Source organism: Lontra canadensis, unplaced genomic scaffold (genome assembly GCF_010015895.1).
Source record: "Lontra canadensis isolate GAN:19392208 unplaced genomic scaffold, GSC_riverotter_1.0 scaffold87, whole genome shotgun sequence".
In the NCBI taxonomy this organism is placed as follows: domain Eukaryota; kingdom Metazoa; phylum Chordata; class Mammalia; order Carnivora; family Mustelidae; genus Lontra; species Lontra canadensis.
In genome coordinates this window covers 3409825-3434336 of record NW_022631081.1, presented here as the reverse complement: position 1 = coordinate 3434336, position 24512 = coordinate 3409825, and the positions used below count along the sequence as shown (strand labels likewise).

Below are 24512 nucleotides of genomic sequence, written 5' to 3'. Positions count from 1 at the left end.
GGAGAGGGGGAAGCAGGCTTCCCGCTTAGCAGGGAGCTGGATTCGGGGCTCAATCCCTGCACCCTAGGATCATGACCGGAGTGGAAGGCACAGGTTTAAACGACAGAGCCATCCAGATGTCCCTCACTGTAATAGCTTTAAGAAGATAAAGGCATGTCCCCCAAAATTCACACTGCAGGAAGTATCAAAATTTTAAATGAAAAGAGGCTCTCCAAAAAAAAAAAAAGAGGATCTCCAGCCTTTGGCTCAGCTCAACACTGTACTGTTACCAATCCTGTTCAGATTTCTGAGTCCAAAAGCTAGTGACGGGAAACTCAGGAGAAGTAGTGGTTTGGCTTGTTCTGATGGGGATAAGGGGAACGAAGCAACCTGGCTTTGAACGTAATGTATTAGAGGTGTCTGTGGGGCATCCAGGTGGCCCCATCAGAGAACTGAGTCTGGGGTGGGGAAGGGGTGCCGGTGTGGGCAGGGCACCCTTATTTTGCATACTTGGCCTATGATAGGTCCGCGTCCAGCACATGTGGTTTAAATCACTGGTCCTCTGAGTTTGCATCATTGTTCAGGAATCTTCTCAAATTCTCTCATCCAAAGTTTTTCTCTTCTTTCCTAAACCTTCTACATCACGAACCTTAGATATGTTCCTATCTGGGCATGGCAGTTTGCTGCTTGGGTGTTAAAATGAAAACATCTTCCGTGGAAATTAAAAACAACTATATGCCACTAGATTTGGGGGCAGGGCATGAAGGGGGAAGAATGATTATGAATTGGCTCAATTTCCTTTTTATCAACGGACCTTCCAGAAAGAGGATGGGAGCAAAGAGGAATCAAAGAGAAGAAAGGTAGTAGTCAAGGAAAGAAAGAAAGAAGAAAGATTATAGGAGCTAAAAATATGGTGAGGAGAGCTTGGCCAAGCATCAAAGAAGGGCAGATGTGGTGGTTTAGATATGTCAGGAAGTAGGGCTCCAAAGGATCGGTGGAAAATAAAGGCTATTTAGACTGAGCTCAGCAGAATAAAAAGGCTCATTGGAGAATCCCACAGAGGAATAGGCCTTTCCACTACACAGAAGCTCTACAGCGTCAACCCCAGGTGCTCTGGACCAGGTGTTCACAGCAACGGTGGGAACTCCTGCCATAGTTTCAGGACCCTGGACCAAGTAGAGTCTTTCCATCTTGACTTTATAATTCTGATCAATCTCTGTCCAAGACCAGTCACTTTCCTTAGTCTACCCTCCTTGCCATCTCAGAAAGCGTGAGATATTCCAGGCAACTCCCATGACTACGGGGAAATTTGGCTCCTGTAAATAGAGTTCTGTGAGATCGAGGAACCTGACAAATGTTTAGGGGAGGTAGATCCTGGGAAAAGAAATGTCATGCTCTCCAAGTCAGACCAGAATCATTCCCTGCTTCAAGAGTCTCCTTGCTTGGCCTCATGAAAGACCCGAGACAAAGCTCATACCAAATGTTGAATTACGTCACTCAGACTGTGGGAAATAAGGGTTCGAGAAAGGGTCAGATGATTGAATGGGCCACAATAATAATCATATTAATAAGAACATTATTTATTGAGTGCTTCCTATGTGCCAGGAGCCATACCAAGTGCCTCCCATGCTCTGTCCTATTTTGTCCTCCCAGATCCTGGGGAAGGCACTGTTACTATCCCCATTTCACAGATGAGGAGAGTGAGGTTCAGATACGTGAATTCACTTGCCCTTCGAAAGATGGATCTGGGATGTCACCTCGGGCTGATCAACTTGTGCACCCAGAGAAGGTCTCACGTCAAGGGTAGGACTAGAACTGGACCCATGGATGGTATGGGGATGGGCTGACCCAATAACAGGCAAAGCATCAGATAGCTAGACCTTGGTTGAGACTGGCTTTGGGATCTGGGGCTTGGTTCTCGAGCAGCTTGTGCCTCAGTTTCTTCATCTGTAAAGTAGGGCTGGCAACAGTGCCCAAACTCATGACTGTTGGTGGCATTTCATGAGATGATGCTTGGGAAGTGCCTCGGACAGTGCCTGGCCTATGGCAAACATCCGATAAATACAAATTTTACCAATGTAGGAGGAATAATAGCACAAGCCATGTTATCCTTGGGTTAGTTCCAAGGAGCATGAGGGTTACCTACTGGGCGTGAGTTACCCTGCAGGGAGAGGAGGCAGATTTTGATTGAAGTTAGAGGGTGAACTGTAGCCAGAAGAGGGAGAGGCAGCACGTTCCTCCGAGTCTGAGCGGGGTCACCTGGCCAGGCACTGAGTAAAGGCCTAGAAAAGTAAATACAACAGATGAGTATCTGGAAAGAGGAGGTGTGGGAAGGCCAACCTTGAGATGGGGAAGGAGAGAAGAGAAACCAAAGAGCTACTCCCAGAATTCCTTTCTTGCCCGACAGTTCCCTTCTGTCCCTGCTCCTGCAGAGCCAAGGCAGACAGTGGCCCAAGAGCCTGGTGCCACCTCTCCGGGATTCACCAGCTTTGAAAGGATGCTCGCCTGCCCCGTCTCCAGACATTAACAAAGTCTTCCCAGAGACAAACCCTTTTCCAACACCCTGCTCTAAAATCGACCCACCTCTCAGGAGGTGAGGCCCGGGCTCCCCACTGAATGGGCCCCATTGTCCTCCCGAGCGTCTGTGGGTCCAGATGCCTTTGGCCTGGAGGTGGTTCCACCGTGGCCTGCCGTGCGGTCGGCCTGCAGACTTTGATTCACTCCTGGGACAACACTCAGAAAAAAATCAAACAGGCAACACATACGATTCCAGGAGCTCCTGCCAGACTCATACTCTGTTTTTCCATCCCTTCCCTCTCCTCCCCCTCAGGAGGGAGCCTCCTTTGGCATTTTGTGTCTAAAAACTCAAAGCCACCAACAGGACCAAAGCCCCTGATAAGGAGCGAGGCATTGCCCAAGAGTTACCAGCAAGAAGTGTCTTTGCTCCTATTTCAAGCCCTTGACACTGCTAACAGCTCTAATTACTGAATTTGCCATGGGATGTAAAATAAAACCGCATTCCAGAAACCATGTAGTTCTCCCGGGGAGAGACATGGAGGGAGAGGTGCCCAGGGCGGCAGGAACGTGTTCTTTCATTTCTGGTCCCTAACCTTGGCAGCTCTTCTGAGAATGTAACAGTACCTTCTTTGTGTGCATGGAGAAGGCCACTTTTGCACATGTAAGGATCTATCTCACTACCTGTATCCACAAATACAGTCTTGGTCTTTGACTCCCCTTGAGTGCAAAGCAATGCTTCTTAAGAACATTAGGACCTTCCTAATTCACCCAAGCCCTTCTGGGGGGGAATGAGCGCTTCACCAGCTCCTGAGGCTGCAAGCACCACAAAATAGAACTTCTTCCGGCCTAATTTAACTATAAAATCTGATGATGTAACACCCACCCACCCCCACATCACAAACCAAAGTGACATCACAAATACTAGAGACCATAGTTCAAAACTGCCTCCCTGTGAGCCAAAAATCTAAACAAACTACAATTTGCTCATACATGACTGAGGCAGAGAAAGACAGGTGACTAGAAATATTAAAAAAAAAAAAAAAAAAAGCAAAACAACAGCAACAACCAAAAAAAGCAAAAGAGAAAAAGGGAAAAGAAAATACATATTTCTTCCCCCTACTAAGCTAGCTAAAATAAAATTTAAGGCAACCGAAATATGGTAAGGTAATTTTATTTTTTTTATAGATGACATTTCTTAGAAGGCCAGGTCTCTTTAAGGGTGTGATTCTAATTCTGTCCAAATTGTTCTCTTGTTCTCTGCTGCTCCCAGGAAACAGAGGTCCGTATTACTTACGTTGGACTTTTGCCTTTAAGGATCCCAGTATTTCCCCGTGGAGCAGCCTTTCTTGGCTCATGGTGGTCTGGCTAGGAAGTGTGTTCAGGGCTTGGCAGAACTTTTACGTGGTGTCATTTCTGTCTTGCAGCCTGGTCGAGGGGTGACTGCAGCTCCTATAGGAATCTCAAGTGATCGCATCCCCATTCCTTTCCTGTTACCGTTCCCTAAGCCTTGTAGCAGACAGGAATTGTCATGGATTCCTTATAAATGCTCCCCAAACCTCTGCTTCCAGCTCAAGCATTGCCATGTTCTTTGAGAGCCTGAATATCATCGTGGCTTGGTTTCCCTACTTGGTACAAAAGGCTCTGGTGAGCAGGAGATCCGATGGATAGATTTCTGAGAGCTGTGTAGAAGGAACCATGTGTAAAATGCAGTTCATATTAGGCCTGCTAGTCTGTGCTTGAGAACTGGTCCTTTTTCTTATTCCTTTCTCTCCCCTTACGATTCTAGCATCCCATCTATGTGAGACGAGACTCCGGGATCCCTGCCTATGGGCTCCGTCAGTCTATCCTACTGAACACCAGGCTTCAGGACTGCTATGTGGACTCACCGACCCTCACCAACATCTGGACGGCCAGAATGTGTGCAAAGCAGAACATCAATACCCCAGCAGCCAGGACCACCACCTCTTGGGAAGTTGTAAAGACTCCCCTGGTGGCCAGTTCCTTCTCCCTGATTAAGTTGGTGCTCAGGCGACAATTGAAGGATAAATGTTGCCCAGGACCAAGCAGGTTTGGAGAAGCAAAGCCTTCAAGGAGATTAAAGTCCAAGGACAATTCAGCAGTAAGAGCCACGCCGCGGGGCAGAATAAGACACTCCATCGGTTCCAAGGGCAGGCGGCCAGTAGGGCAGCGTCCTGGCTCCCCAAGGCTCAGGAAACCAGCAGGAGGCATCAACAAGGTACCTGTTGGGATGGCTGGGGGTGGACAGAAACTGATGGCCTGGGAACAGGGAAATGCAAGGGAGGGAGTGCTTAATGCTTATGTGATTTATCCTGGGGGAAGGAAGTCCTAAAGTTAAAGACAGGATTGTGGAGGTGGAACTGGGGGCAGCTGCACGAGACAGTGGAGAGAGTACCAGATCTGGGCTTCTGCCTTTTACACTCTGCCTAGCTCTACAGGAGGATGGCGTAGCTTTCGTAAACACTTGACATGAAGGGAAAATAAGGGAGGGAAAGGCCTGGAGATGGGTAGTGCCCTTAGGTACGCACACCCAAACACTGGAGGTGAGCAATAGATCTTGCCATGAACTGCCACCTGGGGAACCTGATGTCCAGAGAGGCCCATCACTCCACAGGGCCGGCAGAGCTCAGAGGGCACCTCAGATCGAGGCCATCCCGCCTCAAATCCCAGCTCTAACCATAATTGAGGACAACTGTGGGTTTAGCCTCTTTGGTCTCTGTCACCTACAAAATGTGGAAAACATCCCCCCCCCATAGGGTTTCATGAGGATTGAGCTAATATAATAATGCACAAAGTTTTTGAACTGAGCCTGGCACAGAGTAAATGCCTAATATCCTGCGTGGCATTCAGCAAAGGACACTGTGGTTAGGAACCTTCTCACCGTGCCAGCTTCGGACAACCAATTTCAGTTTCCTTGCCTTTAGAATGGTCTCCTGTTGACCTTATGGGGTTTATGGGCAATGCATGCAGTGGCGTACATGAAGGAATTCGGGAAACCAGAACACGCTAGACAAATGTTGGTGGTGGCTGGAACCAAGACTCAGGGACACAAAATCCCAGATAATTATTCTGAGCTCCCTTCTCAAGTTTTAGCTTTGACTTCTCTGCTTTCTTCCTGGCTAGAGTAAAGAAAGTTCAAAGGAGAAAAAAGTAACCGCCCGCCAAGATCTTGAGAGCAGATATGCTGAACATGTGGCTGTCACCCAAGCACGGCCCGGGGACACTGGGACAGCCGCCTGGAAGGGCCAGGCATTGCTTCCCGAAACCAGAGAGAGAGAGCAGTTGTCGGAGGACAAGCTAACCATCCATGGCCTCCCCGCAGAGGGTTACAGGGCTCTGTACCACTCGGTGGTTGAGCCGATGCTGTGGAATCCTTCTGGGACCCCCAAGAGGTACAGCTTGGAGCTGGGCAAGGCCATCAAACAAAAGCTCTGGGAGGCTCTGTACAGCCAGGCTGCCACTCCTTCAGGGGCTCAGGGCCCGCTGCCTGGCAGGAAGCAGCTTGGGGTCCACGAGGAGCCTGTGCCCAAGAAGTGGCCCAAATTCAAGAGAGAGAAATAGGTACAGGAGCTCACAGGCTTAGGATATTGCTATTCTCTGCTAGATGTCTGAAAAATAAACACCACTTTGCACCTTCCACATAATCTCAGAGTGCTTTACAAATTAGTAACTCCCGCCCTGGGAGGTAAGACAAATGGGTATGAGATTCACTTCATACTGATGGCCCTTCTCCACTCTCATAACTAGGTCACGTCGAGGGCTCAGTGCTTGGGGGTCTCTTGGCCTTCCCAGGTAGGAAAAGGCCAGGATGACGAAATCAACAGCCCACGTTCCTTATTTTTTGAAAGTGGACTATTGTTTCCCTCACTGCTTCCACATAGGGCTTAGCAAAACAACCACCACCACCCCAAGGACATTATCCCACACGCTCTCTATCAGAGGCTCTCTCGTGAAACCATCCTGGGTCCCAACAACATGAACTCTATGTTACCAAGAGAAGAGATCCTACAGACGCATACATGAACAAGGAGGAAGTTAAAGGCACTCTCTCCTAGGTGGGATATATAGACCTTTACCAAACAGAGCAATGACAACATGTAACACATACTTGATAAAATTGTATTTTTTTTTACAGTCATTTGTACAATTTGTTACAAAACCATAGAAGACTACAACTTGTTTGAAATCATTTTTGGTCGGCAAATATGCAAAATCTGTGTGCAATTATCATGTATTTACAGGGCCTCATGTTAGTCATTTTCAATGATTATTCCAACAATGTCACACTCTCAACATAAGACATGGCTTAAGATAAATATATTAGTAAATAAATATTCTGAGAACATATTTCCATAAATGAAATGTGCTGCTATACATATACAGAATATACATAAGTTGTTTTCTAGCCTTTAAAACATTAAAAAAAAATGGTAATGTTGGAGAAGGAGCCCTTAGACCATTTTATTACAAAATCTTTACAGCAAAGTCTTTACAAAATATCTTTTAAGTGCTATGGGAGCAATTAAAAAAAAAAACCATTTCAAAATAGTGTCTTGTTAGACCAACACAATAGAGTTTATATAAAGAATAGAAAAAGGCAGGTCTGTTTAAAAAATAATACTCCGATTAGTAATTATTTTTTAGACCTCATTTTTTATTAAAAGCATTAGTCCTGCATGAGCTTTGAGTAGAAACTAGCAGCACATAAGGGAGGGTCTGAGTGGTGGGACAGCAGATCGGGCTTTATAAAAATGGCTTGGGTTCAAGAGAGGTGGGAGATTGAGAGAGAGCCAGCGTAAAGAGGTACCTTGTTGATCAGAACTCCCAAACCCCCATTTCTTTAACTGGTTCCAGTACTCTTTAGTTTACATGGCTGTCCTATACCCAGGGCTGGGCCATGGGACCAGGCCTCACAGTCACACTCTGGCTTGGGGTGGGGGTGGAGGGCGATAATTCTCCATGGAAAATGTGATGCTCCAAGACTATATGACCCCAACACACCCCTGAGAGGCCATTACTGGAGTCTTGCAACTTCAAAGAAGACATTTCTTTCAATTCGAATAGTGAGGTAGGAATATAGCTGGTCACTATACTCCGGTGACCTCCCCATCTGGTGGGCCAATACAAACTTGAAACAATGGCTGATATTTAAAGTGTTAACATTTTCATTTTTCTGCTTCTCCTGCCCTGTAAACTACAGAAAAATGTGTTTCTTTTTGCCATCTGTAATTATTGCTCTTTCCAACGAAAATTGGACACATTTATTTTAATAGGCCCCGTGGAACCCACATTACCTACTCCTCTATTTATTGCTTAAGGCTGTTGAGGAGTAGTTTCCCAGACCAGGCTAAAGAAAGACACTTTGGGGGTATGGTTTCAGACAAAGGAGAGAATATGCACTCAAAGGCATTAAAAACAAAACAAAACAAAACAAAACAAAAAAACACAAAACCACGAACACCAAAAATCTCAACAATGAGAAGCTGCTTTTTTTTTTTTTTTTTTTTTTTTTTTTGCAGTTCCTGTTAGAAGCCATCCCCCCGCCCCTTCCCTAAAACCACGGAATGCGAGTCGAGCCGTTGTCCTCAGCAGCTGCTACTCCTGGCCCGAGAAATCAAGGCGGGCCGGATCACATGTCAACAGCTTAGGCCCTTCTCACACCCTCGCCAACAGGTGTGCTGGGCATAGACCCGAGGGTGGGGGGCGGGAAGCAGCCCCCAGGGGACTGTACCTCAGAGGCTGGAGGACAAAGCTCATCGTACTGAGCTCCTAAATGGCAACTGGTTCGATCGTTTGAGGCTGGAATTTCTGTCAAAGCCTGGCTAGAAGGAGGTAAATTTCATCACGGGCTGGATTAAAAAAGAAAACAAAAAAAAGGCAAAAAAGATTGGGATACAGTGAGATTCTCAGTCAAAAGTATTCTTGTCTGGACCCTGGCCTGATTGGAGAAGGGGTCATCACTGTCGTCCATGGCAACCCTGGGCGGTCTCTTACTTCCCCACTATACTTGGAGGGTGGGGTTGGGGGGGCCGCGAGGCCGCGAGGTTTCTGTTCTGCAAATGAGCATATCAGATGATGATAACTGAATAAAAATGAATGAAAGTGGCCGGAGGAGTTAGTGAACACAGGGGCTAATGCGATTGGTTTCTTCTAAAAAAGACTTGGAAGAACAAGAAGTACATTGGACAAAAAAGATGATAGTCCCTGATCTGAAATAGCTTTAAATAGATTCTCCCTTTTACAATGGAAACACTTTTTTTTTTTTTTTTAATGGTTTGGGTTTTAAAACTCTCCCTCTCTCTTGAAAACAAGCACAGCAAACGGCTGGAAAAATATACAAAAACCTACCCTTTGGGGCTAAACTATCTGATAGTCTCTTTCTCTGTCTCCTAGAGAATCAATACATAATAGTGCATTAGGTAGAAAGGATAGTAGACATTTGCAGGCGAGATGGGCCATTTCGGCCATGAGGCAGAGGTCTGAATAACCCCGAAGCAGTGCTTCCAGAGGGAAATGGGATGGGAAATGTATCATTCAAACAGAGCTTGGTGCCGACCCTGCGAGGTCCCTAGGAAGGCAGCCCAAGGACACTGGCTGCGCTCACACAGACGCCTGGGCGCAGGCATGCTCTAGCGCCCTCTGTCCCTCTTCTGGATTACTGAGAGCACTTTCCACCCCCTAGACACTAAGGTCGCAAAACTACATTCCTTCCGGGTGTCTGTCCCCACACACCCCTTCAAACCATTTCTGCAGCCAGGGGCAGGAAGCCCGAGTTCAGGATTGTGAACTCTTGTCCTCTGACCTAAGACAATGACCCGAAGGGACAGACCGAAGAACACTGGGCTGAACTGTCCCTGTCACCCTGGGGCTGGCGTAGTGATGGCTTGTCCCAGCTCCTCAGAGCTGCAGACCTTCCGCCCTATCCCTAGCTGTTCCCGTCAGCTGCCTACAGGTGTGGGCTGGAGAGGCATGGCTTCTGAGAAGACCCGAAACTGTACGTTGGGATTTGCCACAAGAAAGAAAGAGGCAGCATTGCATTGTTCCTCAGAGTTTGTACCCATATCAACTAGCTTTACTTCAAGTTTCTGGTTCATTTTCTAAGGCAGGTGTAGCCCTGAGCTTTTCAAAGGCCTGAGCTCCCTCCAGGGAGACAACAGTATCTACACATGATATGGTTCAATTAATGCAGCAGTGATTTCTTTTTTTTTTTTTTTTTCCAGCAAAAGTTGGCGGTTAGGGTTCTTTAAAATATATATTTAAATAACTTTTTACATTTACATATAATATCTTAAAAAACAAAGCAGAGAACTCAATCCCACACACCTTGGGACCCCAAGCACACACTTTACAAAACAGAATATACCATGTTATCAAAAGAGGCAAAAGACTCAGAGAATTTTGTCTGTTGGTTTGTTAATGGGAGGTGGGGGGCAGTTTGCCACAGGTGGCTCACATTTTGGGTTGAGAAGGAGGGCTCTCTTTATTACCACTTTTGTGTGTTTGTCAAAGCTAAAAAAAAAAAAAAAAAGATTTTTTTCTGAAGGAAGTCAGAGCTTGGAGTCTCCATATAGTCCCCATTTCCATGTAAGAGTTCCTTCTGAGCTCAGGATCCTGTGCCACTGTCTGCTGGGCGAGATCTCTGTCCTAGAGAGAGAGACACACACATACAAATAAATCATCAAGGGGACAGAACTGGCACTGGAAGCCCTGGGTGGCACTGGAAGCCCTGGGCACAACAAACAGGGGTCCAGGTGGGGGACTTGGGTGCCCATCCCTGGTGTCACAGGCTCTTAGGGAATGACAGCTCAGAACACCAGACAGACCGTGTATATGGCAAAGGCAGGAAGGCACGGGTGCCTCCCAGACAGCCAGTCTCCCTCATCTGGATGGGCAGAGACTTCTGGAAGCCTTTAGGTAGCATGAACTTACAACATACTGAAGATGTGCCATCAGGCACCACTGCAGGCACTGGGAAGAGGAGAAGACCCCTTCCCAGAGCCCACAAACCTCAGAACAAAGTAACCTCAGACTGCAACAGCCTGGGAAGTGAACAGGGCCTGTGACAGTGACCCTGGAGGGTGGAGGGCACGATTTCAGCCAAGATCTGGAGAAGCAGCTGAGAAGTCTGGAAGCTGGGATGAATTTGGCTTGTTGGGGAAGCAGGTCAGAGGCCACAGAAGGTTCAAGGGTCAAGGAGGTGAGTGAAGCAGGTGGTGGTCTGAGGGACAGATCATACAGAATGTGGTAAGGAGTTCACCTTTTTAAAATTTAGAGGTAGTGGCAAGTCAACAGTGTAAAGACACATTTCAAAAAAGACCCCCAGGGCTCCCAAGCAGAACAGAAGGCCAAGAGCAGTGAGAGACCAGTTAGGCCACTGCTTTGGCCAGAGAGAGAGGAGACCGGCCTACCCAAGGAGACGGCAGGTGGGGACAGAGAAGAGAGAAATTAGGGATATGCTTTGGAAGGGGAACGTGTCATAGTGCTACTCCAAGGTGCTGGACTGTTTATGACTGATACAAAATGTCTGGAAACTTTATAGCAACTTGATGAGGTCTGCTGAATGGAATGAAAATCCTGGAGTTGGATTCTGCACGTCCTTTGCTAAGTTTCACTTTTCTGGGGATTTGATTTTCTGAACAGGGCGGGGGGTCGTGGTGAAAAACCAGCCCATGTGGTCCCCACAGCAGGCTGAGAAGCCCAGGACACTGGAATATGGAGGGCAGGGGGTGCTCTGGGAGAGTGTGGGTTTGGGCCCCGAGCATCTGGGTGGGGAGGAGCCTGGAGGAAGGGGGGGGGGCACGAAGAGGGAGGAGTTTGAGAGGGCGGCAGTGGACAAGACTGGGCGGGATGCTTGTGAGGACCAGGGGAACAGAAGGCCTAATGGGTCTGGAATGCAGAGGAGGGTTGGGGTGGGGACGAACTACTTTGGAAGTCATCAGGTACAGACGGCCTCTGAGGTCAGGGGCACAGGGAAGTCATTTAGAAAACAAACAGCGGAAAGAGGAGGACCCCGACTCTGACCTCTGGTCCCCTCCTGCTCTCACCTGCAGCCTCAGGGGTGGTGGCACTGGACTCCTGAGTGTCCTGTGGGGCACCAGGGAAGCTGGCCCCGGGGGCCTCTGCATCCTCTGGAGGGCAGCCGGGCGAGAGTGGAGCCCTGGCCTGGTGGCACAGAATCTGCTCTTCTTCCTGGGTGGCTCCTAGGCTGCAGTGGGGTCGCAGGACATCCGGGCCCAGTGTCCCACCCCAAGGGCCGAGGCCATGGGTCCCTTGGCAGTCTGAGGGCAGGCCTAAGTTACAGTCCACATCCTCCGGAATGATGGGGATGCGCTGGCTCAAGTCCCAGGCTCCTGGGGGGCAGCCAGGCGGGGGATCCTGGGCGAGCGTGTACTGCACACTGACCGAGCAGTCCTCCACGCAGCAGCCGCGGCCCCCGCTGCTGCCATGGGCCACCTGCTTCTCTTCATAGAAGCAGCAGGGAAGGCCCTCGTATTTCACCCCATCTGTCCTGGGCAAATGGTCCGGGTGAAGGCCATACAGGCCCTGGGAGCTTCCCGGCTGCGCCTCCCTGCCCGTGGGGCCACAGGCCTCACAGAGCGTGGGGCCCAGGAACAATGTGCTGCCCCCGGCCACTCCGCCACTGGGCTCCAGGGCGGAGGGCTGGGGCTCACAGCAGCAGGCACACGACAGCCCCTCGCGGGTCCCCTTCCAGGTCCTCCTGAGGTCTGGGGCCGCCCCAGGAGAAGCCTCGAGCCCCACTTCTGAGGTAGAGCTAGCGGGCCCCCTGGGCTCCAGGGAGGAGTTGCTGCTGTAGTTCATCTCCAGGCTGCAGGTGGACAGCTGGTCCCCAGAGGGTGAGGAGGGGCCGTGCCAAGGCTCTCCTCGCCCAGCACCTTGACTGTGGGCCGCCGAGAGGTCCTCGGGCGGCGGGGAGCCCTCGAGGCCCAGCACCGGCCCCCGGGCCGAGCCGCCCACGGCCCCCACCTCGCTGGCGCGGCAGGGGCTCCGGCTGCGGTAGATGAAGGGGTCGTAGTCGCTGCTGAGGGAGCTGCGGAAGGTGGAGCAGCTCCCGTACACACCCTGGTTGCTGACCTCGGTGCAGTCCACCACCGAGTCGCTGGAGGAGCAGTGGCACTGGCCGGAGCTGCTGCTGCTGCTGCTGCTGCTGCTGCTGCTGTCGCTGCCCGGGCCGTCGGCCAGGTAGCCACTGCACACCGAGCGGTGGCCGTGGTAGCAGCTGAAGCTGGACGTGCTGCCGCTCTCCAGGTGCGACGGCGGGGCCATGTGCACCACTGTGGGGAAGAGCAGGCTGCTGCCGCTGCTTGCCGCAAAGGCACGGGCTGGGCCCCGGGGTGCAAGGCCAGCCGGTGCCTGGCCCTCCTGCTCCGGGTAGCTGAGGCCCCGGAAGTAGTAGTGCTGGTACATGGTCTCATACTGGGAGAAGCAAGCTGCCTTGGAGAAGCCGCGGCCGCCGAACTTGGGCCTGCGGAAGGGGTGGGCTGGGGAGTAGGCCCGGTGCTCCAGGCCACAGCGGTGAGGGGCCAGGCTGGGGTCCAGGTGGAGGGGCGGGTAGCCACGGATGTAGGTGGGGGTCTGTGGGGAGTAGAGGCTCTGCTCCCCGTGCCGGTCCACGGTCAGCAGCGTGACGGGGTTCCCGTGGGAGTCCATGCTCGTGCGGGTGGGGTAGGCCGGGATGCCGTTGGTCCTGTGCACGCGGCCGGGGTAGTGCACCGGCAGGATCACCCTCTGCTGCCGGCCACGTGCGAGGCTGCTGGTTTCCACGCACACGGCAGTCGGGTTGCCCTTTTGCTCTGGGGAAAGGCGGGGGACACAAAGTCAGCAGAGCTGGGGACCTTCGTGCCACCGGCTGTAGGGATCAGTGAGGGCGGGGCACAAGGCAGCAGGCTTAGTCCTGCGCTCACGTGGCTGGGGTCAGGACTCGGGCCCCTGCCGGCTGTCTCCAGACCTGGCCACACAGGCAGAGGCCGGCCCACGCCCCCATCTGCAGGATGGTCACACCTGGTAGGGCCCATCTCCCGCCTGCCCTTGGCTCGGAATGAGGAAGACGCTCACAGAGTGTGCAGACAGCCACAAAGACACCAAGACAAAAGGCACTTTCCCTCTCGGGGACAACAGCTATCCTGAGCACAGCCTGCACTCCGGGCCTGGTCTGCTGCTACCGCCGGGGGGCAGGAGCAATACCACGACCCTGGCCCCTCACGCTCACCTCCTGTGGCACGGAAACAGCGCCAGGGTAATAGGCACGGGAGTGCCTTCACTACATTTCCTGCTGGAGAGACTATGGACCTTGGGCCTGCAGAGGCCAGCCGCTTTGCTCAAGGTCAGGAAGCTGGCTCATGTGAAAGCCAAAATGTGAACATGGGGCGATTCTTCAGGTCAGGCTCTCCTGAGGGTTTGGGGCCAGGTGAGCTCCAACACCCTGGGCCCTCCTACCCCACCTCCAGGTCTGGAGGGCAATGCTTGCTCACTGTCTATAGCACATGCCAGACTCCTGCTGAGCACTTGGTAGGGAAAGCAACTGTGCCACAGAGGGGAGATGGTGACAATTACCTATGATGTTGTGCCGACAGTGGGGGCAGGTGTGGTGCTGCAGCAGCCACGGGTCCACGCACTTCCTGTGAAAGCGGTGAGTACAGGGGATAACCCGCAGCTCCTGGGAAGGGAGAGAGGACGCACAGCCTGAAGGCAGGGCCCGGGTGGACAGCGGTCCTGCCTTCAGCCCCATGCGTGCTTCCTCTTGAGGAGTCCAGGATGGCCCGAGAAGCCAGTACCAAAGGCTTCCTCTTCAGGCCCCTCCCGGTCTCTAGCTGCAGGTGGACACCATGCCCCAGAGTCAGCACCCATGTCTGGCTTCTAGGAGGAAGCCCCATCCACAGTCCTCAGCATTCAGGAAGGGAGCACACTGAAGCGGGGTCCTTTTCTATTGCCCAAGGAGGGCATTCACATTCATGCCACACACGAGGGAAGACCAAAGCCAATCGCTTCTGCAGCCCCGGGCCCCCAAGACCTTATGCATCTCTGGGATGGTGGCTCCCTCCGGGCCCTCCAACTGGGGGTGAATAGAAAGGAAGGTGTCCAGGACTTGGAATTGACAGGTGCGGCAGCAAAGGGGCAAAGCTCTCCTTTGCTGGACCCTGAGTACTCACCCAAGAGAACATGGTTTATAACATAGCAGCCTATGTAGGAAGAAGGTGATGGGGTTTTCTGAGGCATAACTAGCTATGGAGTTCCTAAGCCAAAGCACCCCTCGCCCAAGTTTGCGAACGTGACTCTGCTTTTTCATGCTCTGACCAGCTCAACAAAATAACGCTCAACCTAATACCTAACGTTGTTCCTGACCGTGGGAGAGTTCTACCTGTATTTTCTCATGTAACCTCCATGATCACCTGAAGCCCGTGTCACTCTTGGGCCCATGTCCCAAGCGTGGGCACAGAGAATGAAATCACTTGCCCAAGATCACAAAGCTACAACCTGCCTGGGCCAGGACTGGAATACGGGAAGTCTGCACCTAAAGGCCATTCAAGACTCTCTTAATTTCAAGGCCTCTGCAAAAACTCATGTTCACCCCACAGGCTACATGGGAACGGAATGCATCGGATGCCTGCAGCTGATTCTGAAGTGGTTTGCTCCCTGTTCCCCAAAATGTGTGTGGATGCACGCCTCTGCCTGTGAGGAGATTAAGCAAGCGTGGCACAATGTTAGCAAAGGGTGACTGCGGGCAAATCACACGTCATTCACTGTAGGACTCCTGCAGCTTTCCGGAAGGTCTGACATTTTCAGGATAAAAAGCTAGAAGAAGGGGCACCTGGGTGGCTCAACCGTTAAGCGTCTACCTTTGGCTCAGGTCATGATCCCAGGATCCTGGGATCAAGCCTCACATTGGGCTCCCCGCTCTGCGGGAAGCTTGCTTCTCCCTCTCCCACTCCCCCTGCTTGTGTTCCCTCTCTCAGTGTTTCTCTCTGTCAAATAGATAAGTAAAAATCTTAAAAAAAAAAAAAAAAGTTTAGAAGAAAAAAGGGGCCATCACATCCCCTTGCCTCCCAAGTAAAAACACCCAGTGTTCCATGCAGCTTTGCACAGAGAGGTTTGCTTTAAGTCAAGTGTCCGTTTTCAGAAGAGTGATTCTAAAATTAAGTCAATGTTCTTAACACCAGACCTTTTCTGGCCTACCATATGTTTCTGATCAACTTCTGAAATGCCATGGGTGGAAGCTGGGGGAAGATACTCTCTGGAGAGAGTGTCTCTGAGTTGTGGCCACCCATTTCCCAGGGTGAAGAGCAATTAGGATGCCTCTGGCCACGCCCCTGGGGCCTAGGCATCACCCTTCTGCTCCTGCAAAGCTGTGGGCAAAGACCTAGGGCTCCATCCTTCCAGGTTGTGTTCACCTCTGCTGACCTGTCTACCTTGTCCCCAGCCAGGATGGGCCCTGCCTCTGTCCTTACCTCCCCGTCGATATACTTCTCCAGGCAGATGGCGCAGTCGGATGTTGAGCTGCTGCTGAGCGTGTCCAGCGCCCCACAGCTCCCCTCCCGGCGCCCCTTGCTCTTGGAGTTGAACTTCCTGGTTTCCATCTTCTCCAGAGCCTGCACAGCCAGCCTGTTCATGGAATTCTGTGTGGCGGAACGTGGTCCGTGTTAGGGTCCGGGATGTACTAACAGTGGTAGTCACCCCTGGAGCCATGGCAACCAGTGCCCGGGGACGGGCACAACGCTACAGGCTTCTGAGAGGGCGCTAAAAATTCAGACTGCTGTGACATGGGATTTCCAGACTCCTGAGGGTCAGCGACTTGAACCCAGGCTTCTCCCAAGTGGCAGTCCCAGCAGAGGTCAACTTCAGTTAGTTGGTCAACTCTGCAAGACCCTGAGTCATTCACCGGCTCGATGCCTCGGGTTCCCCCTCTTTACACTGAAGAAAGTTCTGAGGGCAAATGAGGCAATTGCTGGGCAAACACACCCACTGTTCTGTTGGGCTGATGACCACTCTCGCTTGGTGAGTAGTCGGTGAATCTCGCGCAGACTGCCTGCCAGCATGCACTGTCTCTCTTGAGAGGTTACACTACACACGGGATGGTCTAGATTCCCGCTTACCCTCTCCATCAACCTCTGCCCCCAAATCCTGCCTTTCTACGAGCACGGTGATGTGTCAGGTGGAGCAGGAAAGTGGCTACTCTGTTCACTGGGAATCGTCTGGAGGGCTTGGAAGATGCAGCTTCCGACTCAGCAGGTCTGGGGTACGGCCTGAGAGTCTGCATTTCTGCCAAGCTCCCCGGGGATGCTGCTGGTGCCCAGATTCTATCTGAGGAGCAAGGCTCTAGGGCTCTGCGTGAACACTTAGGCATTTCATGAGAAAACCTCCCAGCTGGAAGCCCTCCCAGTGCTTGGCCTTTGTGGTTCTGGCCCTTCTGGAATAGAAAAGACACAGGGTGATAAGCTTTGCTCTCATTTTGCTCCATCTCTGCCTCTCCCTCAGGTCCCTGCCCCCCCGTTCCCACCTGGGTCAGGGCGGCGGGCACCTGCGTTCACAGGCTGCTTGGGGCTCTTACCTGACTGCGCCGCTGTTTCAGCTTGATTTTGACGAGAAGGATGAGGCAGACCAAGGAGACCACGACGAAGAACGCCAGGAAAATCCCCATGTCGAAGTACTCTGTGGGTTGCTGGAACAGAATACACACCCGATGAGTCACAGGTCTCTTCAGCCTGGGGATCGGCGCACGGTCGTGTCAGCCCCGGCTGGAATAAGGCTGGGGTGACTCAGGTGTGTCTCTCCCCTCATTTGCAAGCAACACCTGGGGTTCTGCTAACCTGCACACGTGCTGTGCTCCCCGGGCCCAGACAGCCCCCCTCGGTGTGGTGGGGGCAGCCTGCCGCAGTCCCGGCCAAGAGCATGCCCGCTGGAATGCCCAGCTCCCCATGGAAGAGCGCAAAGTTCGCAGTAACCGGTAGGAGAGGCCCATCCAAATAAACACAAATATCATATTTATGGGACAAAGGAGTGAGTGTCATGTTTTGAGGGAACAGTGATTACTAACCATATAATTAACGGTTTACAACAACTCAGAAAATTGTATGCTGCTTCCACAATATCAGCTTCCACTACGGTGAGTCACATTCAGCAAAGCGCTCATTTTTCCTTTAAAAAGAAGCCACCAAAGGCGGTTCTTCTGCAAATCCCTTCCACTTTGAGTCCTTACCTTTTCCTCAGGGCACACTGCTTCCAGAAACCTTGAAGCCACCTTGTCTAGGACATGCAGTTAGCCAAGAGGATTAGAGTTTTGCTAACTGAATGCTATGGGCATCTAGATGTTTTGTGTGTACGAAGAGTCATCCTATACGTGAATATTTGTGATAAGGAAATAAACCATATATATGTATGTGTGTGTATGTACATATCTCTCTATCTTTCTATATCCTGTCCTAGGTTCCAAGAACCTTCAGCCTGAGGTTTGGGCTGAAGATGCCTTTTAAGAGTCACTGGGCAGGGGCGCCTGGGTGGCTCAGTGGGTTAAAGCCTCTGCCTTCGGCTCAGGTCATGATCTCAGGGTTCTGGGATCGAGCCCCGCATCGGGCTCTCTGCTCAGCGGGGAGCCTGCTTCCTTCCCTTCCTCTCTCTCTCTCTTTCTCTCTCTCTGTCTGCCTCTCTGCCTACTTGTGCTCTCTGTCAAATAAATAAATAAAATCTTTAAAAAAAAAAAAAAGAGTCACTGGGCAGCAGTGTCCCTTCGACACGCTCCAGAGAAGCCACCGTGCTATTCAACAACTGCCTACAAGGCATAAACTTCAATCCCAGTTGAAAGCTAAGTGCTCCAGACTCAAATACAAGTTAGGGCTTTTTAATAATGCAATTTACCCTCTGGGAAGAAAGAACCACAGTACCAGCCTTTTTCTCTAGTCTGGGCCAAATGGAAAGAGGGGGACACAGGAAGCCAGATACTCCTTCCTTCACTCCTCCCCAGCCTTTCAGAAGGAGGTGGGATGGAAGAGAAAGAAGGGCAGGAGCTACCAAGAGGGAGTGCCGGGCGGAAGATACCAGAGACCCCTTAACACAAAATCTATTTCTGGAAGGTCTTCTCGAATCCTCTCTAAAGGAACATGGGTTGTTGGGGGAGTTCGTGGCAGGCTCAGTTGGTTAAACGTCTGACTCTTGATTTTGGCTCAGGTCATGATCTCAGGTGGTGACACCGAGCTCCGCATGGAGCTAAGCGCTCCGTGCGGAGTCTGCTTGAGACTCTCTCTCTCTCTCTGACCCCCACCTCCCATTCGTGTGCATGCTCGCTCACACTCTCTCTCAAATAAATAAAATCTTAAAAAATAATACTAATAAAGAAACAGGAGTAATATTTCTCCTTGGCCTCCAACCTGAAGTCTGATCTAAACTGTAGGAACCTAGGCTGCATTAGCATTTTACATGGAAGGAAGACTGGAACAAAAGCCTGAAGCCCAAAGGGAATAAAGGCTCGGGGAGCAGCAGAGAGGGCACAGGGCGAGGCTGGCCGCGGCCGACGGAGGCTCACTCGAGGGGGGCGGTGCTGAATCCTTGCTCGAGCTACTTTCTGCTTGTTGACAATGTTCATCAACTTGATGGCATCTGCACCCTTCACGTACACCACTGGCCTCTTGAGTGGGTCTTCTGAGCCCTGGTTTAGCTGAGGAAGAAGAGACAGGTCTGGTTAATAGACGCTCTTGCTTTAAGAAGCAAGAGAGGGAGAGAGGTTGAAGGAAAAGAACAGTAAAAACCATTTGAAAATCCTCAAAGACCTCAAGCGTTACAGCCTTGGAGCTTCTGAAGGACAAGGCGCAGAATGATGCTTTTAGGACGGACTGGGCAGGGTGGAAGGGTCTTTGAAAATGCCCCCAACCACCAACTTCCTGGCTCTTCACGCCTACTCAATACCCTCTCCTCCAAGTAGGAATGACGTCTAAACACGGGTTTCTGGTGTCAGCAGACAAGTGCGGAGCCCTGAAGTGAGGGGGATGCCCCCGCGACAAGCCCAGCTAACTAAAAGCGCCCCTCTCAGGGAGATAGCCATGCCCCGTGGCCCATGGAGTTTACCTGATCGATAGCTTCTGGGTTTTCTGACACGTCAAAGATGACCGCAGTGGCTCCTCGCTGCACTGCCCGCTTGGCCTGGCAGAGTTAAAAAGAATAGGTTGGCACTCTTGGTCCTCTTACCTTTCCAAAGCTGGTCTTGGCAATCAGACCTGTATTTGAATGCAGAATCTGACAGTCAGCAACTTCCATGACTTGGGGCAACTTACTAATAACTTCCCAAAGCCTCAACTTTTCCATCTGTAAAGAATGGGACAATGCCACCTACATTGTACAGCTGATCTGAGAACCAGAGGAGTTAGAACCGGTGAACGTTTGTAACTGGGTACTCGGTTAATCTTTGTCTCCCTGTCCGGCCAAACATGAAAAACACATCAATGACCTGCCCAGTCAGCATGAAGGTATTGGTTTCGGTATTTTCTGCTATGAACACAGAGCCACTGGCAACCAAAGTAAACGCCTTTGGTCCTTCTCTTGTGGTCCTTCTTCCTTCCCATGTCAGCCAGGACTGTCGTTAGAACAGCACACCGAGTATTTCTGAAGGAGTTTCAGAATGGTCAATTTTAATAACTGACATAAGCTGAAGACCTTTAGAGATGCTGTCAGAGGGAAAAAGCCATGAAAAAAAAATCGTAAATGGGGATTTAGAGCAGTTGGCTGCCAAACCTGGCTCCACTTCCAAAACCACTTGGGAAGTTTGTAAAGCAGATTTCCTGGCTCAAACCACAGAGACTGATTCAGCGGGGCTGGAGGAAGGCCCAGGAAACTGAGTTCTGGAAGTTTTCTGAGGGATTCAGATGATTCAACCTCTTGGGGAACTATGGATCAGAGAGCTGAGATGAGAATGTTTTAGGAACAAATGTGAAGGGGTGGAATTCTTTTTTGCGGGAGGAGTCTTTTCTATCCCAGCGGAACTTCTAATTTCACGTCCAGCTAAGCAGACAACGGGATGGCAGCTGGGGAAGAACAAGACATAAAACATCACCCTTGCTTTTAGGGACCTGAATCTTATTAGAGAAGTAAGATACCTCTACGGTGGGGGGAAAACACCAATGACAAAAATAAAACCCCAAACCTCCTATAAGATGGGCAAATAATGGCTGGTGTTCAGATATCAACTCTGTGAGCCAGAATGTTTGACAAAGAATAAAATTTGAATTGAAGGCATTCCTACTGAGGGAATAATCACTATGGGGCTTCAGCAAAAGAAGGCAGCACTGAGCCTAGAGAGACCGGAAAGTGGCTGGACCAATGGCTTCACCAGCCCACTAGAGGGCAGTCTTATCCCACAGCTTTTACCAGACCATTCCCAGCGCCGTGTACCAAAGAAGCAGGACTGAGAAATCCTGGGGGATGCTACAAAGTCCCCAGCAACTTAATGAGCCTGGGGAACCCAGTGCTGTGCTGCCGAAGCTCTCCTTCTTCCCCTGGGACTCTTTTCTTGTTGAACTGAGACTCAATTTCAAGCCCCTTCTACCGCTTGTCCATCCCACCCCACTGCCTCACCAGGAAGCTGCAGTCGGGAGGGACAAGCTACCAAGGGTGGGCAAGTCACTGAATCCGAGTTCCAGTCTCAGTGTCCCCAGCTGAGAGGAGGAGGAAGCCTATGTTATTACCACTCGGGTCCCTTCCAGTTCCCAATCCTGGCCCCTCAATGGAGAGGCAGGGGGCTGTCCGGAGCAATGAAGAAAGGGCCATGGTAGCCCTATTACCCGCCTCCAGAGGGAGAGGACACGACGGCCCAGGGAGGAAGCTTGAGGCCAGGTGGCGTGGCCTTGCTCCAAAAGGCCCTTAGGGGCATAGACTCCCTTGCCGGAGGCCAACAGTCTGTGGGCCCAGAGTTAACAGGAAGTAGAGGCTGTGTCTTCTCCTCAGGTGATACCGCAGTCTTCCCAAATCCTCCCTAGATCTAGAAGGGCCCTGAGGAATAGCACTGAAGATGAGGCAATCAACAGGACCTCTTGTTCCTTTATTTGGCTTTCATTCCACCATCACCCAGCACCTCAGGGAGCTACGCATTCAGACCAGACCCGATTAGGAGCACCTGGAGCCTCCCACTTCGGGGCTGGCGCACCTGGAGAGCCTGATGGCCCCAGATGAAAGGCCGCAGGACCTGGGGTCACGGGGTCTTCAGCCATGTGGCTGTTCACGCTTCCAGGCTTCCCGTCTCCACAGGAATGTGGAGGTCACCAGGATCTGGAGGTGAGGCATGACCCACTCGGGACAGGCACTTTTTTAAAAGGCATTTTAAAATCTAGGACGGTTGAAGGGTTTCTCCTGGTTTCCCTAGTAAAAACAGCAGGCCAGGAATAAGGTGCTTAAAACCCATTTACCGCTCCCATTTAATGGACTCAGACACAACCCGGCTAATACACAGGATCTAAGTACAAATAATTTGAGAAAATGAGAATTCTCACAGCTGACTTACTTTAAAAATCAATGGAAGCTGCTATTAAATAAGGTTGTATTTTCTGCCCGTACCAGGACCAGACAGGAGGGGAGTCAACCCAGGGTCTTGCTGAGAACTGGACTGTCAGGAGCCAGACCGGGATTTAAAATAGGCCATGAATAATCCAGATTTAGAAAATGACACATTTATTATACTATTCCCAAAGCAAATTAAAAAACACAGAACACTTCTTGGTCACACTTTCCCCCTCACCTCACATTTTCAGTTTAAAAATAGACAAGGCATATTCCTGAACCAATCTCCACATCTGAGATCATTTTGTCGTCTTACCTAGTCAAGCTTGGGCCCAAATATTGTTTCTTTCTTTTGTTTTTCTTAAGTAGGCTCCACGCCCAGTGTGGAGCCCAATGCAGGGCTTGAACGCACAACTCTGAGATCAAGACCTGAGCTGAGATCAAGAGTCCACTGCTTAACCGACTGAGCCACCCAGGAATCGCCCCCCAACCCGGGCCGAATACTGTTTCAAAACAAATCTAAACCACAGATTGGGAGATTACGCAGTTGGGAGATGAGTGGTCTTGTGATCGTCAGAAACCCTATCTTTATAAAGTCACAACACTCTCAAGATAGGGCTGTTTCAAAGAAAGAATGGAAAAGATGCAGCCTGGTGGATGTGGCTCAATGAAGGTCACGGGTAAACTGGGCCACAGCTGCAGAGGGCAGCTGCCCTTGAACTGTGCACAGACTGTCATGGAAAGAAGGGCATGAGAAGGGTGTGAAGAGCAGGAAACGGGTAGGAAGTCTCGGGAAGGCCTCCTCAAAGCAGCCCAAGGCCCTCCCTGCCTTCACCGCCCTCTGCATGCCCCCACCCCCAGCCCTCCCACACAACCTTCATCACCTTTGCAGCCTTAGTCCAGCAAGGGCAGGTGGGCAGGTCAACCAGCAGGAAGCCCAGCAGTAAAAATATGGAACAAAAGGCTGTCATGGTCCTTTATTCACCTTTCCAGGGCTTTAAGACCCAAGGCTAGGCAACGACCATAACCACTGACAGGTATCAAAAATGCAAACATCTGCACACTTCTGCTGTGCAAAGTACAAAATTTCAAGCCCCTGGAGACAGGGTCTTATGAGGTTGGCACTTACTATGATGCAAGTCTCCCTTGTTATTCCATAAATGTTTACTCTGTGGTCTGCCTGGGACCATACCCTTGGGTTGCTGCTCCCTGAGTATGGACGTGGTTTTCCCTGAAGGAAAGCACTTCTTTCTACCAATGTGTCTGAGTCCCGAATTTCCAGACGGGAATGAAGCGTTCTGATGAGCCCCACTACCACCTAGTGGGTGGGAGAGCTCAATGCCTCCAGGTTGCTTTAGTTTCCATTAAATTCTGGAACTCTGATCAGGAACGGGTCTGGCATTCTCCCCAGTGTGTGCAGTGACACCCAGACTTGGTTACTCCCAGCAGCCCCCGGGCACAGACTCCATCTTTCCCTGTTGTTTATCTGTCTGTCTGGAGCTAAAGGTGGTGGCCCTAGTGCCCAGTATTTGTTTCAGGAAATCTTTGACAGAACACCATCTTAATCAGAGACAACCCAAAAGATGACTAAAGATCTCCTCTGTCCCAAACTCCTGATCATACAATAATCAAGGAAGTTGGACTGTTAGTGCTGATATGAAGATCTATGTCTTCAACCTCTTACAGGAAGTTCTGGCATATGGAGGCTCCAAGCAGACTCCCCCCACCCCCCATTTTGGTTTTGTGGCTGAGTTTTTTTCTTTTTTTATACTTATCATAAGCTTCCAACAAGTCATTAAAAAGTCCTTGTAGACACATTTAAGGCTGTGAAATATCCACTCGCATACTCTACTCACTCGTGTATTTTTGTTATTAGACTTAATTCTAGTTTTTTATTATAATAATTAATGCTACATTGAACAAATTGTGGCTTACATTTCCAATTTCTTTAGAAGGGAGGCCCAGAGCCAAAGAATAGGAAGATTATTGTAAGAGTCCTAATACAATCCCCTCCTTATAAACCCACTCGACTTTTAATTTCTCTGTAATGACAAAATAGGATGGCGCAGATATTACAAGACAAAGTTGAAAACACAACTTCTGGGTAAAGTGGCCTGTGGTGAGCTGGCTAGGAGAAGGAAGTCAGTTTCAGAGCTACAATTTGCATATTCTTCATATGCAGAAAGATACTCCAGTGTGAACTACCATGTGCTGATCATACCTACTGGTTCTTCAAGGTCAAGTTCATGTGCCTCGCCTCCCATAAGTTTGACAAGTTCTTCTCTACAGCCTAAGGCAGTTCTTATCCCTCTCTGGGCCCTAATCTTTCTAAGATTTCTCTTCTGTTGCTTACCACTTTCTAACGATGCATTTTCCCCTCAAGTATAATCATTTTTTGTGTTTTTGCTATTTATAAAAGTAACATGTGCTTGGGGCGCCTGGGTGGCTCAGTGGGTTAAGCCTCTGCTTTCGGCTCAGGTCATGGTCTCAGGGTCCTGGAATCGAGC

The 24512-nt window shown here is 50.6% G+C and overlaps 2 protein-coding genes across 3 annotated transcripts in view; one reads left to right on the top strand and one right to left on the bottom strand.

The window, feature by feature from the left end:
- The first annotated feature begins 3706 nt into the window (after positions 1-3706).
- Positions 3707-6221, top strand: CUNH22orf31 (chromosome unknown C22orf31 homolog). The gene is made up of 3 exons (XM_032883251.1): positions 3707-3852; positions 4283-4732; positions 5638-6221. The coding sequence occupies exons 1-3, from the start codon at positions 3850-3852 to the stop codon at positions 6073-6075; spliced, it is 891 nt and encodes a 296-aa protein (XP_032739142.1). The 5' UTR covers positions 3707-3849; the 3' UTR covers positions 6076-6221.
- A 3823-nt stretch (positions 6222-10044) lies between these two features.
- The window catches only part of ZNRF3 (zinc and ring finger 3), a 152300-nt gene continuing 137832 nt past the window's right edge, over positions 10045-24512 (bottom strand). Inside the window, exons 1-8 of one of the 2 annotated variants that reach the window (XM_032883302.1) lie at positions 22890-23015; positions 19585-19659; positions 19046-19177; positions 17078-17188; positions 15978-16145; positions 14086-14188; positions 11559-13325; positions 10045-10158 (exon numbers count right to left, since the gene is read on the bottom strand). In XM_032883302.1, coding sequence (XP_032739193.1) covers positions 10118-10158; positions 11559-13325; positions 14086-14188; positions 15978-16145; positions 17078-17188; positions 19046-19177; positions 19585-19659; positions 22890-22976 — 2484 coding nt within the window. In that variant the 5' untranslated portion in view covers positions 22977-23015 and the 3' untranslated portion in view covers positions 10045-10117. Of the gene's footprint in view, positions 10159-11558; positions 13326-14085; positions 14189-15977; positions 16146-17077; positions 17189-19045; positions 19178-19584; positions 19660-22889; positions 23016-24512 lie in introns of those variants that run through there. The other variant, XM_032883303.1, reaches the window with a different exon arrangement.

Coding starts and splice junctions, on each gene's coding strand:
- CUNH22orf31 (XM_032883251.1), top strand. Junction 4,733..5,637: donor CAGCAGGAGGCATCAACAAG/GTACCTGTTGGG, acceptor CTTCCTGGCTAG/AGTAAAGAAAGTTCAAAGGA.